Consider the following 20107-nt stretch of genomic DNA (forward strand, 5'->3'; position numbering starts at 1 on the left):
TCACGTCAGAAAGAAACGTGTCAAGCGTTTGATTAATTACATATTTATTCTGAAAAACCGTGTTAAGTGAATCAGTATAACTTGTTGCTACGACGAGAGAATGTTTCGCATTGGCAGTTTACGTTGCGTATGTATAAATTTGTATGTGGAATTAAAAGTAATATTGACATTGTCAGGTGACCCTTTATAAAATTGTTCAGTCAAATCTAAAGGACTAGCGAGGTATCCGATACACGTAATTGGTACCGTGTGATGGGGACAAGGTATATGCCTATAAGATCAATTCCATTAATTGCTAAAGAAAGAAGGTGACTTTTGTTTTAAATCTTACCACACAAATTTTCATTTAGTGTATGACTATTTTTGGTGATCCGTCTTGACTGTTGTCATGGAAATTGATCTCATCGAACTTTGAACGCGCGTTCATTTTGCGTCATATGATTGGAACAAGGAAGTCGGCTACAATGTTTGCATGAATAAAAAAAAAAGCAAATGTCATTCAGATTATGTGCACAATCCAGTCATCCCCTAGGTGATTGGTACGTAACACACTAGAATTTTCATCACGTGATTCATTTTGATAGTTCTGTTAAATTTAATCATGTACATCAGGCCATGCATCATTCGATGTTCCGTGGTTCGTGTCATCACAGACCATGGCAAAGCTACTGCTGGCCGCTTTGATCATCTTTCTCTGTTTTGTCCCAGCACTCCTTCAAGGTAATTGCATTCCTTAGGTAACTACGCGAAAGTAAACCAGGAATTTAAACGATTTAAATTAACGATTAGATTTAATGTATAAATATATTACATTGGTTACGTGATCTTTTCCAATTACAGATCCATGTCTAACAAACGCCATCTTGGCAGGTCCAGAGACACGAAGTTCCAGTAATGTTCAAAACACTACTGATTTACAAGTGTCTTTCTGTGACATATCCCTGACTCCCGGGTGGTACAGACTCAAAGTAGACAACGAAGATGCTGATCTTGCCACATCTCCCCCTCCCCCGGGCGCCTGTAATACATTCTATCCTATCTGGATAAACGGTAGGTTAATCTTATTTTTCTGAAGGTTTATTTATTTTTACTCCTATGTTTTAGTCTGACGATTGATGGCTATGAACAAGGACCTGGTATGGTAAGGCAGGGAATCGGTCCAAGTACAAGAAACTGTGCACCTCAAGTAGTGAAACTGACTATAGGTGTGAGTGACAGCTGCTGACACAGTCTTAAGACTACTTTCTTTTTTAAGTTCTGTTTTACTCTGCACTTCCTGTTACATGGCAAGCATGTGGCTTATCAAACTCTAAACACGCACTGAAGTAATGTATGTGTCATAAAATCGAATAAGTGTGGCCGGTCACACTGAATTTTTTTTCTTGCATTAGGCAGTGTAGAGTTATGAATGTCACTACACGACAAATGTAAATTTCTGAAAAACTTTTGAGCACATAGTTATGCACATAGTTAAATAAATATATAGAAAATGTAACTTTCAGCCTTATACTTCGCTACGCGTAACATGCTAGTGTTAATGATAGCTAGAGGACCACGTGTGCTCTCAACCAGGATTCACCTATGATGTCGCTATAGTTGCCAAATGTTACGTAATACCATAACTTATCTATTCTTATCCAAGATAACACATCTTAAGTGCATGATTACCTTTATCTTTACTCATACAAAAGTATGTTTCCAAGGAAAAAAAAGAGCCACAAAGATTCGAATTCTTCCCTGACCTGTTCTCCGCAGCGTGAGGCCACTGTACTGTAGAGGATTCCTGACAGATCATGGCAGAAATACAGATTTCAAACTTGCTCAAATATGACAAAACTGATCGCATTATAAAGTTTATGTTTTACATTTGAAGACAAGAGATAACCAAAACTTAACTTTGCCAGCGCGTAGAAATACACACATGAAGATTTCAGTCAAGATATTTTTCTGGTTAACGTTGATCTTCATACTACAAATTAAAAACACAGTACCTCGTTTGAACGAAACATAGGCGTTTTTGATCGAGAGTGCATTTTTGAAGGGTTATTACTGAGCAACCATCTCTTTTATGGCATTATAACTTTCATGAGTGCTTCGACCAAGTCTTATACTTCTGATTCCAAAATTTACAGAATTGTGCTGAGATTTTGAAATTTGCACTTTCATATCCTACCTCTCTGGAGCCGATTCTTTGCCTTACCGTAGCTGGTTCTTAGATTCCTGCATAAAAGCTTCCCTAAGAGTTGCTATACCAGTTGTTTCATTTTTTCAGGCCATGTTGAAGTACTTTGTTAAGTGTCTTATTATCCAGTTGTATATCTTTTGATTGTTTCAGACGAACTTCCAATCACATTAAACCAAGAGGCTCTAGTGACGGCCTGTATAGTCTCCACAGAAGACATGCCATGTGCAATTGAACTCCAAGCCAAAGTCATCAACTGTGGCACTTACAGGGTCTATCATTTACTGCCCCCAACCCTCTGTGCTTCGGCTTACTGTTTTGGTAAGGATGATTTTATAAATGCTATGGCTCATGCAAGTTTTCCTGCTTATTTTCTGAGAGGGTGGGGGGTGACCGCTTCTTAAGACGGTCCACTAATCAGTTTGACTGTTCGAAAAAACAACAGCATAATAACGGAACAATTAGAATAAGTTATATCAGAGCACTGGTGACCCTAGGCCAAATTAGTTCATATTCTTAGATAGTTACAAGGCTAAATGTAGCCGACATTATCCTTTAATTTAAAGTTAAAGTTAGAATAAACTCTGCACTGTTGCTGTCCCTGTCAAATTCATATGCCCTCAAATCTGTAATATCTGCTATAAGTATTCAAATCTGTTTAGATTAAATCGTTTGCAGCATAAATAACTTTTCTGTAAAAATGGTTTCAAGCGACTGTTTGTCATGAGCAGTGGCTTGGCCTGTTGTCGGCGAGGCCCTGACATTTTCCCACATAAATTATTGTTGGTTAACACGCTAGCGCAGCGTAATGACCCAGGAGCCTCTCACCAATGCGGTCGCTTTGAGTTCAAGGCCAGCCCATGCCGGTTTCCTCTCCGGCCACAGGTGGCATGGTCTGTCAGCAACCCGAGGATGGTGTTGGGTTTCCAGCGGGCTCTGCCCGGTTTTCTCCCACCATAATGCATATTATATAAGTAATATAAGTGAAATATTCCTGATTGCGGCGTAAAACACCAATCAAATAAATAAATAAATAAATCACCGCTGTTAAAAGAGTTGAAATATTCCTGACTGTGCATAATAAACCGATTAAATAAATAAATATGAAATAAATACATCAAAATACATCCTCTCTAGAAACATTTTGAGCTGTGCAGATAAAATTCTGAAGTAAAATTGAAGTTGGATTATATTCTAAAGAATTCAAATGAAAACCTACATGAAATACCGCATTAACTGCTTTGCCTTAATATGACTTTTGTGGACTGAATTTCTTGTAAAGACTTAAGTTATTAAGCACACAGTGAATTACTTGTAAAGACTAAGTTATTAAGCACACAGTGAATTACTTGGTATATATTTTGAATTACCTGTGTATAGCTGTAGGCGGTATATCTTTCTACCACTGTATGTTTTAAATGCATGACATCTGTATTGCAGATTTGATCGCACCTTGCCCTGCTGGTACCTCTTCGGAGACTGGATCAGAACCCGGATGCTCAGGTAACACACCCCTATTTTCTAGAATGTGATGACCCGAAATTCGTTTGTACAGTGTACATGTATACCTTGCCATGCATTTAGTGTGTCACATGAAGAATTTGTCTGCAAATTTTCCTCCATCCCTCCATAGTTCCAACAGTAAAGCTACGCTGTGAAATGGAGAAGGAAATACAGCCTTCTCCAAAGATGTTAGAGGTTTTATTCCACGCGTCTGAAAAGACGGCAAAGACTGCTGTGTGATGACGCATTCGTTTCAAAAAGTGCAAGTCATGATTTCATACAGACACATTAAAACATTTTTTTCAGACTCTTTTCCCAACGTCGCCATAAAACCAGTCGTGACTCCTCTCCTTGGAATGAGCACAGAAGATGAGAATTTTGAAGACCTGAGATTTAACTGCAGTACTGCTGTATTTGACCCCGGTTATTTCTATGATGTGGTGTGGAGAATCAATGGCGATGAGGTGATCCGGATTACTAAGCAAAAGGGATCGGATCTGCCGGAGTCGGGGCAGCTTCTTGAGACGGTGTGGAAGCATGAGTACAAGCTTGGCATGAATGTAAGAGGCAACTACATATATTCGATAAAGATCATATTTCACACATTTTACATTAACATCGCCAGCACGGCGCAATGACCCAGGAGCCTCCCACCAATGCGGTCGCTGTGAGTTCAAGTCCAGTTCATGTTGGCTTCCTCTCTGGTCATACGTGGGAAGGCCTCCAACAACTTGCAGATGGTCGTGGATTACCCTCGGCTCTGCCCGATTTCTTCCCATTATAATGCTGACCGCGGTTGTATAAGTGAAATATTCTTGTGTAAGGCGTAAGACACCATTCAAATAAATAAATAAATTTATTTTTTTATTTATTTCATTTTTTGATTATTTTGATATGCGTGAAGACCATAACATCACAATTCGCAACTTCCAGGCTTCAAAATTCCGTCGCTAGGGTGAACTCGTTTGTTCTTCTCTATCACAGTAGTTGCTCATAGTTTGTTCTCTTCATTATTAAAGCAACTATTAAAGTTAAGACTTTAAAACAAGTTGTCAGTCACCCTTTAAATGGTTTCATTCTCAACGTTCCACGAGTTTATCGCCTTCTGAACGATGTCAAATGCCATGTTGGTGAATGGAAAACTACATAAGTCTCATAAGTCAAAGCTAATCCTGGAAGAATGAGACGTATTGCAGATTTACGTCTAGGTATGGTCCTGCAACAAATCCTATAATAAACTGAGCCTGGAGAAAATGGCACAGTCCCTCTTGTTCCAGAGAAACAGTCAGCAACACTGTGAAATAACAAAGTGAAACAATATTTCTGAAACGCAAGGAAATGTTTTTAAAGCCTACACTCGAGTCATGATACATTGAACAGCCATGTTAGTCAGTATAGCTGAGCCTACCCTTTTCACTTCCCGGTAAAACATATGTACATGCGAGCTACATGTAGTCAGGTAATGTAGAAACTTTTAGAGTGATCTGGCACATAATGCATCAAAGTATTAAGCAACATTGCATTGGCGAAGCATGATTAGAGGAACATGTCATCGCGCTATATGCCGTAAAGGGACATAACTTTACTGAATAAGTCGGTACACCTTTAGTTTTTTTTTTCCCAAACAGCGGTGGTCGATGGATTAGAGCAAGAAAAAACTTACATAGAGATATATAAAAATCGGAATAGGGGAGTTTCGAGATGGAACTCTTTTGTCGTCAATGGTAAAAACAGTCTTACTATGCCATGTGAATGGTGAAAAACCTTGTTGAAATTAATTTACTCATCACCTGTCTCACCCTTTTTCAGAGGCACAAATGACAAATCTTTCCTTTAGGAACTTTTCTGAACAAAACGTTCAGATTCTCAATTTTCTCTTTCATTCGTGTACTCTAAATTACTTTTCATGACACTTTTTTACAGACGCCCATGTTATAGTGAATGGGATCAAAAATAGTTGCCAGATCCTTTTAACAGGTCACATGATACAGTTGAACTTTTTATACCTTCAACGTTAAAAGAGTTCGAACTCAAAGCTCCCCTATTATTGGTACTTGTCTGGTTTTCCTGGTACACCTCTGGTTTCTGGGACTTGTCTGATTTGCTTTGTACATGTACTCGTATTGCTTGAAAGGCCAAATATCGGTCGACATCAGTATGATATGCCTTGGTTAACTTTTAAATTATGAATTAAAAGGAATCCGACGAATTGATTGACTTGAAAGTAATCTTCTGAACAGGTCCAATGTTCTGTCAGGGTTCGGTCCTCAGAGAACGGAGTCCCCAGCCCGGAGCATCACAGTGACGAATTCTTCGCTGGACTACGGGTAAGCGATTCATCAGCTGTTTTACGTGTACCAGCACTCCTACCACATCTGTCAGCGAATAGGAATAGCACTGCCTATAATTCTCTACTATCATTCCTACATATAAACAAGTCAGATGCCTGCGAAATCGTTCAACAGATAGTTTTCTTATAATTATATTATCCTCAAGACTATTTCAAAGTTTCAAATACCGGAGAGAGTACTTACCGATCCAAACTGAACTAGGTCCGAATACCAGAAAAATCATTCGGTATATGCCCATATAACCCCGAATACAACACAGTACTTACAACACAAGCTAAACAAACCTCTCAAATAACAGAACCATGCTTATATATATATCAAGAGGTCATTTTTACGTATCATTGGATTGAAAAGGTATATTAATTGATTTTTTTTATTGGTGTTTTACGCCGTACTCAAGAATATTTCACTTATACGACGGCAGCCAGCATTATGGAAAGAGCACCATGGAAACCCACGACCATCCGCAAGTTTCTAGGGACCTTCCTACGGAGAGGAAGCCAGCATAAGCTGGTTTTGAACTCACAGCGACCGCATTGGTGAGAGGCTTCTGGGTCACTACACTGGGCTAGCGCGCTAACCGACTGAGCCACGGAGGCCCCTAAATTAATTTAGGATATATATATGAGAATGTTAATATATCCATCTTCCAGAAAGATATTTCATAGAGGCTTGTGTTAACATTAAATTTGTTGTTTAATATATATATATCATTCGCCTTCAATACTTAAAGTCAAATAGGCTTTTTCCAAACATTGCAAGTTCATAGCACAAACAACGTAAATGACATCCACAACAGAGATTGGAGATCAAGACGTTCAAGACGTCCAGTTATTGCTGGGGAAAGAATTTGTTTTTAAATTCAGCTGCTAATGTCAGGCATCCTTGTACCGACAAGGCTAATATTGCCACCGATGACAATATCAAATGCGGTGCTGCAAGTCCGTCCAGTCACAACACTCCTAATGTGACCCACCGGGCCACCTACAAAGGGAAGCAAATCTTGTCACTTGTCAAACAACATGACCCTCTATCTAAATACTTCGAAAATAACACAAGTTATGATTATTCATGATGGCTCGTGTTAGTATTTAAAATCACTGGAATTGTTATCCAAGTAAGTATGTAGATGGCAGAGTTGATCCCTGAGTGGCAAGATTTGCTTCCCTTTGTCTGACTGACTCGTGGAATGTTGTTTCAAGTAGCTATATGGTATGCACTGGCCACCTAAGAACTTGGTTCTAGCATTGTCTACCAGCTGAAGAATTACCATTGTTAGTACATTTGTGCATGGAGTCGTATTAAAAGCGATATTCTATTTACTTTGACCCTTTTGTTTTCTCAAGGTGTTAGACGACCCTGCTGTTGAGTTGACTGAGGGAGAGACAGCCACCATCCGGTACCAGGCCACAGTGCCTGTCCCTTGCCGAAAAAAAAGTCCCTTGTGTCCTAGCTTTTAAAGACTTTTCAAATGAGGAGATAAATGGGGTCTGTAAAAGAACCATTCCCGGCGAATGTGGATTTGATGTTTCATCCCACGACTGGAACGCTATCCACGAGCTGAAGGTGACGGCAGAGTACGACGGCATGTTCGGTGGACGGCTGGCAGAGATCTTCTTAAAGGCGATCAACCCTGTCCTGGGTGGGCCTCTGAACGTGTGGGCTGACGTCACTCCCCCCGTTGTTAACGTAAGCCGTTCTTACTGAGGTATATGCCTTGTCTGCTTTTGTATTACATGTATTTGATGGATGTTTTTGACCGGACCCGATAGCACAGTTGTTAGAGCGTCCGCTTCGGGAGCGATAGATCCAGGGTCAATCCTGGGTCGAATCACACCTAAGACCTTAAAAGTGTAAGTTGTTCAGCATGAAGGGGATAGTGCCGTATCAGTTTATATCAGCTCGTATCAGGTCTTATCAGCTGACCCGTATCAGTATAATGGCTATACTTGCCTTCGGAAAGGCGTCTCAGTGAGCAGCACTAGATAAAAGAGCGGTGGATACCCGCCCTGCAACAAGGAAGCACATTACACACACTCTAAGGTTCTACGTCGTCATATGACTAAAAAATTGTTAAGTACAACATTAAACCTCAATCACTCACTGACTCATCAATTCATCTGCTATTTGCCTTAAACGCTTTCCTTTAGTTAAACAAGGTAAAATTACACGTGGAATTATGCATTGTTGCCGTCAAAGGTAATGTCATGAGTGTGTCATGACACCACGTATATTTTTCATCTCCTTTCATTAAAGATCACAGAGTGTGCTCTGCTGTTGACAACTAACTGTAAATTACTTCATTTTGATACAGCGGAATAATACAAATAAATATATCGTTTCTTTTTCTACAGGTGAACATTCATGATCTGAATGTTAATTTTGCTACTTCTATGTGTTATGCAGTCAGTGACCCCCATTTCAAATCATTTGACAGAAGGTAGGCTTGTTTAACCAATAAAATTATTCAAAATATTATATATTTCATTTTTTTTACATTTCGCATTAGTTTAACTCTTAGCTGGTGTGTGCATATAATCTAAGAATTTGTGTATATATCACCAAATGAAATTATCTTTTATGCTAAATATTTCTGCAAAAACGAATGTTTTCATTATAATTTTATTATCAATAGTCTTGTATTGTTTAATCAGTTAAATGACTGTCGTTATCAAGAATATTAAATACCAGTGTATAATTCATCATAAAAGAGTGGCTTGTAACGTCTCTTACTTGATGTCCCCTATTAATAATAGAAAGTTTTAAATTTGTCAGAGAAGAAATATTTATTATAAAGGATGCTTAAATTGATTTGAAGCAAAGTGAAACAAATTACACCTAACTCAGACATAGGCCTAAGTAACCTACGAAAGAATCACGAAGCTCTGGTAAGCTACTGAAACTAACCTACTAACTTAGGGTATATTTATATATTTAGTTTTTGTTGTTTTAACACCATTGTGTGAGAATATCTGACCTATATAACGGCGGTCAGTTTAAAGTGTGATGGAAACCAGGCCTTTGACAAGTTACTGATGAATTTCCCCATGTTTAATCTACACATGTGAGGGACATATACAGTCTTAATGAAGTAATAAATCCAGATCAGATTTTCCTTGCTTATTAAATCCCTCTCACTTTTCCCAGGTTTTTCGATGTTCAACTTCCCGGCGAGTTTGTGCTTTACCGTCACAAGACATTACCCTTGGAGGTAAAACGGTGTTAGGCCTTGTTAACGTAACCCATCGAGACGTGCAATACTAACTTAGTATGTATAGTCCGTCTCATGGCCATATCTCGTTAAGCATGAAAATTTCACAAAACTTTATAGTTTGAGTTGATCCTAATACTTAGTTAACACTGAATTCACAGGTTATCCGCGTTTAAAAGATGTCAAATGTGTACCAGTAAACCCTCTTTTAACAACAATCCCGCCGTTTAGAATTTTGAATCGAGAAGTGCAAATGATGTCCGCCATGTTTCGTGCTCGAACGTGCTGGCTCTTTGAAGGATAAAATGTTGACAACGAAATCCAATGACTGGAAAACCCTTATTTTTGAAGGCAAGTTTTGGAACAGCCAGTACGTACCGGAACTTGGCGGAAGTTTGAACTCAAAAGATCATCACACAGTGGCGGACATTGGTTCGATTTATTCGATTCAAAAATTTAAATGGCCGGACTAGTCCAAACATGGTTTAGCCATGCTTGCATTGACAAATGTACACTTGGATTACTCAGTGAATCCGTGTATAACAAAACATAAGAGCAGATTCCCCATGTAAAGGTGAAGTGAAATTTTCCACGTGGCACAGTCAGCCATCCATGTAGTCAGAGGCGTGCATACAACAGGGCCAGATTAGCGCCATATTAGCGTTGTACACGTGAAAATATCCATTCTTTACTTTTGTATTACGGTACCGGTACTGCTTATATCTGAGTATACTTAGTATTGTAAGATAAATGTTTACAAAGAATACAGGAGAGGACAAAAGTGAGGTTTTGTTTTTGTTTCTAAACAGGTACGCGGATTTTTCCAGCCATGTGGAGGCACTTCCCCCGCCCGGTGTGTTTGTGGTGGCGCTGTACGCTCGGGGAAACAACTCTTCGTCTATTCATTCTGTCGTGACAATGTGGCGTACCAAACTACCCGCGTCCGGGTGTTTGGCTGTAACCAGAAACAGATGCGAGTGACGTCACTCCACAATGGACGCGAATTCCAGGTAGGCTACAACAATGCTTTAACAGACCATATTGGAGAATGTCCACTTAGCGGCTTGTATATATCTTGTATTAATAAAACAGCTTTGTATATTATAGGTTTAAAACGTAAGTATTTGAGCTGAATTTAGGTTAGGAAACCGCGTTTGTTCGCATTTTGCTGCACAACGATAATGACTCATGAATATGCAACCTTGTGGGCGGATAACATTAGTAAACCTTCAGAAACTGGGGATCAAGATAACCACAATGACGTCAATCCTTCTGTGACGTCCATGGCATCTTTTCAAACGACCTTTGATATTGAATACGCAATGATTGTTAAATTTCCGCAATACATTAACTATTAAGAGTTCGTAATTCGAAAGTAAAAAAATTAATTGTTGTGTGAAACAAGAAAGTCAGTCTCATGATAAACGAAAGTGAGATCTTCTGAAAATGCATAAGTCGGCTATATTGGTGGAAAAATACAGAAAATTCAACCTGAATGACTTAAACAGAAAACTGACCATCAGTGGTGTGGTGTCGTTAACTGATACCTAAGGCCTGGTTGCACCAGCTGCATACTTTTTGTTTTCAATATAGCAGTAGATTCCATGATTACGTTCCTTCACCTTTCACTGGCAAAGTGGTTTTGAAACACGACTTTGGAGCTCATTTTAAAGCTCTATCAATTAAGATTTTGGCCACCTTATAAATATAATCGGATGACAAATGTGCCAAATTTTCATTTTCCAGAACCAAACACTAAGCGCTGTGAGTAGGTTTAAGACGTAAGTCAGAAACGGCTTTGTGGAATTGGTCCCAGTTGTTTTAAAATAACACTGACACCTGCCATTTGTATGGCATCAAAGGCAGATAGGCCTACAAATTGTGACTGACGATATATAATCTATTCACATCACCGAACTGAACAGTCGTAGGTCATTGTGAATGCAGAGATTATTGTTATCTATTATCAACTCTGTATCACACAGATTGATCTACCAAACGGCGCCAGAGTGATTATCGGCAGCAGAATTTACATCTATCCCTCCCCGGCTGACGTAGGACAGGTTATGGGGCTGTGTGGCAACTTCAACGGGGATAAGGAGGACGAGTACATAGGACCCGAATGGGATCCGGCACAGCAATGACTGTGACTTTTTTTTATTTAACCGTGGCAATTTGTGTGTTGTAAATAACTACGGGTCGACTTGGAGGTAAAGTAAACAGCCATTTCAACGTTATGTTCTCAATCTTCCATCATGTCATACTATTCATATTGTACGTTCATTCACTGGTCATTTCTTGGCCCCGCTTTTCTAATCTTTGTAAATATGTTCGCATATTTAGTCTTGCAATTTAAATTCAGTTTATTTCGTTTTGTTTCAAAGTTGTGTGAAAGCCTGGTTCTGGGCTGTTTTTCAAAACAGCTTGATGTGTATGATCCATCTTGATGTGTATGATCCCTCTTGATGTGTATGATCCATCTTGATGTGTATGATCCCTCTTGATGGTGTATGATCCATCTTGATGTGTATGATCCATCTTGATGTGTATGATCCATCTTGATGTGTATGATCCCATCTTGATGTGTATGATCCCATCTTGATGTGTATGATCCCTCTTGATGTGTATGATCCATCTTGATGTGTATGATCCATCTTGATGTGTATGATCCCTCTTGATGTGTATGATCCATCTTGATGTGTATGATCCATCTTGATGTGTATGATCCATCTTGATGTGTATGATCCCTCTTGATGTGTATGATCCATCTTGATGTGTATGATCCCTCTTGATGTGAATTAGGTTTCTTTTGTCTCAGAAACCTGAGAGACTGAAATTGCATTTTCACAAGCTGCTTTGTTTGCCTGTTTTTTTTTCCCTTTCCTTGTATCTACAGGCTACCTACACTGTATGTCATAAGTCCGAAACATATGCTCTAGCTGATTTTTCTGTTGGCTTCCAGTTTAGTTCGATCTCATGCCGGCGAGTCGTTACAGCATGCCTCTGTCAGGGGCAGTTTACTGTGAAGCTGTTGCACGGCCACTGTGCAGCACTATGTGGCTGCTGTGTGGCACTATGCGGCTGTAACTATGCGGCACTATGCTGCTGCCGTACGGTAACCGTGCGGTACTGTGCTGCTGCTGCACGGTAACTTCGCACTGTGTGGCTGATGTGCAGCGCTATGCGGCTGCTGTACGATGACTGTGCGACTACTGGACGATAACTGTGCGGCACTATGCAGCTGCTGTACAGTAACGGTGCGGCACTGTGCTGCTGCTGGACGGTAACCTCTGCGGCACTATATGGTTGCTGTGCGGCACTGTGCTGCTGCTGCACGGTAACTGTGTGGTACTGTGCGGCTGCTGCACGATAATTGTGTAGTAAGTGTACGACTGCTGCACGATAATTGTGTAGTAAGTGTACGACTGCTGCACGATAATTGTGTAGTAAGTGTACGACTGCTGCACGATAATTGTGTAGTAAGTGTACGACTGCTGCACGATAATTGTGTAGTAAGTGTACGACTGCTGCAACGTTTAGAATCATTCAGTATCGGCTTAGCTCTCCCCGCGTACGTATGTACTTGTACATGTTGAAGGAATGCTCTCATAATCCATGCTGAAAGTGGCTAGACGTTTGGGAATCTCACAGTGGATGCAACAAAACACGAAAACATAAAAAACAAAAGTATAGAGAATACAACTTTAATACACCCATATTAAAGTAAAAATTACTTTGAAAGTTTTAAGTGGAATGTAACCGGGACTATAAAGTACACCCACTCCACCCACCACACCCTCTCCACCCTCTCAACCACTGCACCCACTGAGCCCTCTCCACCCACTGCACCCACCCCACCCTCTCCACCATTCCACCCTCTCCGCCCCTTGCTCCAGTTCATTTTTTTCTTTCTGTTCTGTTCTTTGTTAGTCACTTCTCTAACACCTTGGTTTTCACAGGATCGATGACCAGATTGAGTCATTTTATAACTACCCGGACCTCAATCTGGGAACGAATCCCGTAGGTCGCTGTTCTTGTACATCACCCGTCCCGGGTCTTCCAACTCAAAACGTGGACTGCACTAACGTGCCCCCTCCACAGTGTGACTCCTTGGACCCCGAGGTGACGAGCCAGTACTGTACACAGCTGTCTGAACCCTCATCCGGACAGAGAAGGAGACAGACTGATTTGGATGAGAGTTTGAATTTTGACGATATCAAGCACATTCTGCCGACGTATCCAGATGCTGAATTTGCGGTTAGTATATAACATGTATGGGTATGTGATTCGCCGTACGTCTGTGCCCATTTCTGCCTTAAAGGATTCATGAAACGCTCTTTTTTATGTCTTAATACGGAGTATATGATGTGGCCTAACATATAAAAGTACAAAAGAGCAACTCGACCTTCGTCTTGGGCGGTTAAAATAACATTAAACTACGGTTTTCTTAATGCCTCAGCGGTCAGTTCTGAAATTAGTTGGTAGTTGTGGTGAGATCAACCTTGATAGCTGCCAAAACAACTTTGTTGGAGGAAGAGCTCGAATTGTGATCTCTAAGTGGTCCTCGCGGTCCCAGTATGGTCATTATTGACGCCATGTCCGAATATTTCTGATCACTGACGAAAAATATGCATAACAAAAATGGATTATTAAGAAATATAAAATATCCCCCAAAACTGAAAGAAAATATCATGTCTCTGGCATGCGTTTCCTCATTTTGCTTATAACCTTACTCTTCGGTGTATCGTACCTCTATGTTTGGCTATTGTGATACCAGCTTAATTTCTTTAATATCAAGATCCATAATTTCTTTGAATGCTAACACTGGTACTTACAGAATCTCGAGTGGACCAATGGCTGGAACCTGGAGAAAGCTACGGACTTCTGCTCTCAGTTTTTCCGCAGATCGCCCATGTTTCTTCCCTGCTCCAAGGTCAACAACCTTGATCTGGACAACCTTTTGGAGTTCTGCGTCTCCGATATTCTGGTATGAAAGTTACATGTATGATGCATTGTACTAGTATCCCTTAAGTATGAAGATTCCGATATAAATCTACATCTGGTAAAATATTCTTGAATACCAATCGTGAAGTACCAATCAAATAAATAAATAAATAAATCTGCATCTCATAACTGAAGTGAGAATATCACTGACAAATACGGCTGAAAGCCTTTGTTTATGAGCCGGGAATTCAACCGCCCATTTTAATAGGTTTGATTTTATAATTGATCTCTCTCATTGAATACTTGACGTTTTATACGGGAAGTTCGTTCTTTAATTGCCTTTATTTTCTCGCTGATTTATTACACACTGACTGAACTAATCAGCAAAATGGTCTCAATTATTGTAGGTCGAATGTTTTGAAAGGAAGGGAGGCAAATTATGGTAATAATGATTTCTATTTTTCACAATTAACAAGTCCGATTATATTTTATATCACTTTGTATTGTTTTCTCCAGCTGTTCGGTACTACCGAATGGGCCATCGCTACACTTGAGCTGTATAAGCTACAATGTGCAGTCGAAGTCCGCCGAAATACAACCTTATGGAGAGCAGAAGGTGGTCAGCTATCCGTGTTTCACCAAGTGATGCATGCCAATTGTCCAAACGAATGTTCTTTCCACGGCACTTGTGTTCAGGGTAAGATTCCTGTCATTTAGAGACTTTTAACAGCCCAGTATAATAAGGTGTACTTTATTTCAGTGATGAAGGTTTGTACGTTTCCTTATACACAGATCTTCCAAGAATTTAGACCTTAATGAATTATTAAATCGAAACTGTATTTTGAAGATACTTTTAGCCTTTGGAAGTGCTGGGCTTCATCGTATTATGGTGTGATAAGCCAAAAACTGGCAACTTCTGATCTCACAAAATTGCTAAAAGTTACATTTGCAGATCTTCATGTTTCGAACTGAGGAATATCGTTCTTGTCGTGCTATCAGGTGAATGCCAGTGTGAAGCAGACCGGATCGGGGACGACTGTAATATTGACCGCAACACACCACCAGCTGTAACGGGTCTGCCAAGAAGGGGTCTGTGTGACTTGCGCAACCGGAAGTGCGACCGCACTCTGGTGTACGGCACACAATTTGCTCGCTCTGACACCCTTACCTGCAAATTTGTACAAGTCTTGGTAAGTATTTCGTGAAAAAAAGACATTGTATAAGATTTACCCAAGAACTGAATAGTAGATAACACACTGCCGAACGGTCATTATTGGTCGGGGCCATAACATGAAGAGTGGGTCATATAACACACTGATGCACAGTCATTATAGGTCGGGGCCATTTCATGAAGAGTGGGGCGGATAACACACTGCCGAACAGTCATTATAGGTCGGGCCATACCATGAAGAGTGGGATGGATAACACACTGCCGCACAGTCATTATAGGTCGGGGCCACTTCATGAAGAGTGGGGCGGATAACACACTGCCGCACAGTCATTATAGGTCGGGGCCACTTCATGAAGAGTGGGGCGGATAACACACTGCCGAACAGTCATTATAGGTCGGGGCCATACCATGAAGAGTGGGGCGGATAACACACTGCTGCAGTCATTATAGGTCGGGGCCGCTTCATGAAGAGTGGGGCTAATAACACACTGCCGAACAGTCATTATAGGTCTGTTCCACACCATATGGAGTGGGTTGGATAACACATTGCCAAACAGTCATTATAAGTCGGAGCTACACCATGCATTTTTGTCCCGTTTAATCAAAATAAGAGCTGTGTATGTTGTTTTGATAACTGAAAGATTGATACAAAGTACTATGACCTCAGTTCAGGGAGCAGCAGTTTTATTACGTGAGATGAGGGTGAAAATTCTCTAACAGAAATGGAGGAGGAAAAATAATGGCTCGTGTTGCATGAACAGTGGCTATTGAAAAATGCCATTTACACCAGATAATATTCCTTATTAAACACATTTGTAAAGCATAACAAATATATGGAGACACAACTTCTATCTATTCAGTATTCTATCTGTTAACAAGCATCATTTATTGCTTTCGAACAGTATTAGTATCTATACCCAAACGTCGCTCACTGAATAGATAGAGGTTATGATCCATACATGAGTTATTTTATCCAATCCAGCTTCCAAATGCCATTGAAAGAAATCACATATGTAGGCCCGAAGATTGCTTACTTTTACTTTAAGGACCCTTATCACACTTTTTTCAGTTTAAGAACAGAAGGACAATCTTGGTGAAAGACAACACGTTCATCACGAAGGCATCTTTCCGCCATTCCGGTGAGATTGTGTGCTCGCTGCCACGAGATGCTCCAGATGGCACAAATCAGAAGGGCGTTCCGTTTGGTTATTATGTGTCAGTGAGCAACAACAACAACGTGTACGGAGAAGCCCAAATATTCCTGCCTTTCAATTCCGAAGATTTCAACTGTGTGATCCACGACGGTTGTGCAAGTTGTAGAAAGGTGAGTGTTTGTTGTGATCTCTCTGTGTTATATATCATGCAGATGTTTGCTCGGCATCTTAAAGGCAAAAGAAAACACTAGCATGAAGAATATGTCAGATAAAACACTAATAAATACTAAAAATAACTGATTTATTTTTTAGAATATTTTTCGACTTATGCAATTTCATTTGAATCTTCTAACATCTTCGGTGGTCATTTCTGACCATAGGGGGGGCCTATATATATCAACCAGTAACGTCACATCAGCCTTTTGCCACTTGACACACATAGATTGCTAACTTTCATCATTCAAATAATGTATAATTAGAGCTGTGAATGAATTTACCACATGGACTTTGAACTATTTCAATCCAAAATATGGCTGCGACGTCACTGATGCCTTCTGGTTCCCAACAGATCATTCAAGAATAGAATACATCAGCAGAAAAAATTCTAAACAAAATAAATCAAACTGTTTTTATTACAGAAGTAACAAACATACATTACGGCGCCATAACAGTTTTATCACACTTACACTGCCAAGTATCAAACCTGTACACAAACATATATTACGGGACAGAAGAATTTTATCACACTTACACTCATAACAAACCGAAACACAAACATATGTTACGGGGGCACTTACACTGACCAGTAACAAACATGTACACAAACACATATTACGGGACAGAAGAATTTTATCACACTTACACTCATAACAAACCGAAACACAAACATATGTTACGGGGGCATAACAGTTTTATCAACTTACACTGCCAAGTAACAAACCCATACACAAACATATATTACGGGACAGAAGAATTTTATCACACTTACACTCATAACAAACCGAAACACAAACATATGTTACGGGGGCATAACAGTTTTATCAACTTACACTGCCAAATATCAAACCTGTACACAAACATATATTACGGGACAGAAGAATTTTATCACACTTACACTGACCATTAACAAACCTGTACACAAACACATATCACGGGGCATAATAGTTTATCACACTTACAGTGACCAGTAACAAACCTGTACACTAACGCATATCACGGAGCATAACTGTTTATCACAAATACATTAACCAGCAACAACCCTATACCAGTAACAAACAAAATGAATCAAACTATTTTCGTGGACAGTGTTCAATGGTCCATGACAATTCAGCGGTTAGTGGCAGACTTTTTCAACTATGACCAGAGAGGAAGGCAGCACGGACTGGGCTTGAACTCAAAACGATCGCGTTCTGTGACGCTCCTAACGGCTAGCACATTAGGCAACGAGGGACCATTCTGAGAATATTGTATGCGTGGCTTGAACAATTATTTAAAAGGTGGTTGATGATTGCTACTGTAGCATCAAATAACTGACTGAAATGTCATTTATGGACCCCACAATCTTAAGCCTTGCATAGGGCTTCGTTTTTGTTTTCTTTATTTCTCTAAAGCGTCAGATCAAAGTTACTGTCGCTATTGAACAGAAATAATAGAACTGTTCATGAAAAGAAACAAACCCGTCAAAATAATGTGTGAACGTAGAGTTGGATATATTATTGCTGTTTTCTGCACAGGTCAAGAAGCCTAAGATCAAGAAGCCTAAGATCAAGAAGCCTAAGATCAAGAAGCCTAAGATCAAGAAGCCGAATGTTCCACGCAAGAATAGCATCCCCTATCCGGCGTGGGTGGCCAAAGTGTGTGGGTGAGGCCTATAGGTCAAACTGACCGTGTCTTATTCCTCCTCTGACCTATGCATCACCGAAGGAGTATATATTCTTCTTATTGTTTGTCAGTTACAGGTCATCTTGAAATCTCCTAACAATATACCAGCAACGTTCTCTGTGTAGGAATACTTCATAACACAGGACCTTGCATACTTCATAATTTTAGACCTTGTATTAACTCTCTGACAACACTGAAGGTCGTTTCAATGTTTATAGCTCCTCTTTCATTTTGTTCTAAAAGGCCGTCTGGTTTCAAACGATTTTGTCATCCTGCAAATATCAACGCACTTTATTGTGCTGTTTTCAATAGATCTTTTTAACAGATGTCTGCAAAATGCCTTCTTCCATTTTTTTCTGTAGGTAGTTAATGCTAACTGAGTGAAAATGTACCTTACTTCCCATTCAGAAAGAAAAACACATTGACCAGACACCCTGGGAAAGGCTGGAGCCAGAAGTGGAAGAGCTGGCGGTGTTCCCGTGCGCGCTGGATGGCCATTACTAGGAAGTACTAGCATAGTCTTTAATGCATGAGAAGGGAGTGTACCCACATCGCTATGCTTGAATGGAAACTAACAACAAATCAAATTCATAATGAAAACTCGGAAATGATTTATTCCAGATACGTCTAATAATCCAAAAGGCTATTAAAATCTTGTCGCTTTTTCGAATTCTTATTTATTGTTTGCTTCTTTACTTCTCAGTGAATTATCTAACTTGTTTTGACCGATGATTTTATCTACTGTTTTATGTCCTCTGACGAAAGTGTCATCTCCCTTGATAGATTGTTCTCACTACGATTGATCCTGGTTACTTTAGATAAAAAATATGCAGTCAAAAACATTATCACTGCCCTGAGAAACGGAAATATAAAAAATCACAGTGTGGAGAGCACGATTAGAACAGTGACAACAGAGTGAGAGTTGGGGAATGGTCACACGTATAAACTGGTGAAATCCAACCTTGTCAGCAACGACAGAGTGAGAGTTGGGGAATGGTCACACGTATAAACTGGTGAAATCGAACCTTGTCAGCGACGACAGAGTGAGAGTTGGGAAATGGTCACATGTATAAACTGGTAACATCCAACCTTGTCAGCGACGACAGAGTGAGAGTTGGGGAATGGTCACATGTATAAACTGGTGAAATCCAACCTTGTCAGCGACGACAGAGTGAGAGTTGGGAAATGGTCACACGTATAAACCGGTGAAATCCAACCTTGTCAGCGATGACAGAGTGAGAGTTGGGGAATGGCCACATGTATAAACTGGTGAAATCCAACCTTGTCAGCGATGACAGAGTGAGAGTTGGGGAATGGTCACATGTATAAACTGGTGAAATCCAACCTGTCAGCGACGACAGAGTGAGAGTTGGGGAATGGTCACACGTATAAACTGGTGAAATCCAGCCTTGTCAGCGATGACAGAGTGAGAGTTGGGGAATGGTCACACGTATAAACTGGTGAAATCCGACCTTGTCAGCGATGACAGAGTGAGAGTTGGGGAATGGTCACATGTATAAACTGGTGAAATCTGACCTTGTCAGCGACGACAGGGTGAGAGTTGGGGAATGGTCACACGTATAAACTGGTGAAATCGAACCTTGTCAGCGACGACAGAGTGAGAGTTGGGGAATGGTCACACGTATAAACTGGTGAAATCCAACATTGTCAGCGATGACAGAGTGAGAGTTGGGGAATGGTCACATGTAT

At 40.2% G+C, this 20107-nt stretch overlaps 2 protein-coding genes across 3 annotated transcripts; both read left to right on the forward strand.

Moving 5' to 3' along the window:
- Positions 1–630: 630 nt before the first annotated feature.
- LOC135465261 (von Willebrand factor D and EGF domain-containing protein-like) lies at positions 631–13838 on the forward strand. Its single transcript, XM_064742594.1, is given in 14 exon segments — positions 631–720; positions 841–1050; positions 2336–2503; positions 3623–3685; positions 3992–4245; positions 5926–6012; positions 7450–7725; positions 8391–8476; positions 9184–9247; positions 10057–10257; positions 11233–11364; positions 11366–11457; positions 13207–13504; positions 13707–13838. Coding segments are annotated over 14 exon segments (2127 nt in total). The 5' UTR covers positions 631–656.
- Positions 12623–19073, forward strand: LOC135481788 (uncharacterized). 2 transcript variants are annotated; one of them, XM_064761493.1, is made up of 7 exons: positions 12623–13504; positions 14085–14234; positions 14708–14888; positions 15191–15381; positions 16432–16686; positions 18265–18377; positions 18806–19073. In XM_064761493.1, exons 2-7 carry the CDS (start codon positions 14160–14162, stop codon positions 18909–18911), a joined length of 921 nt encoding a protein of 306 aa, XP_064617563.1. In that variant the 5' UTR covers positions 12623–13504; positions 14085–14159; the 3' UTR covers positions 18912–19073. The 2 variants fall into 2 exon arrangements, with proteins under 2 accessions (XP_064617563.1, XP_064617562.1); XM_064761492.1 differs by having other exon boundaries at positions 12626–13504; positions 18250–18377.
- The last annotated feature ends 1034 nt before the right edge of the window (positions 19074–20107 follow it).

Source organism: Liolophura sinensis, chromosome 1 (genome assembly GCF_032854445.1).
Source record: "Liolophura sinensis isolate JHLJ2023 chromosome 1, CUHK_Ljap_v2, whole genome shotgun sequence".
Lineage (NCBI taxonomy): Eukaryota > Metazoa > Mollusca > Polyplacophora > Chitonida > Chitonidae > Liolophura > Liolophura sinensis.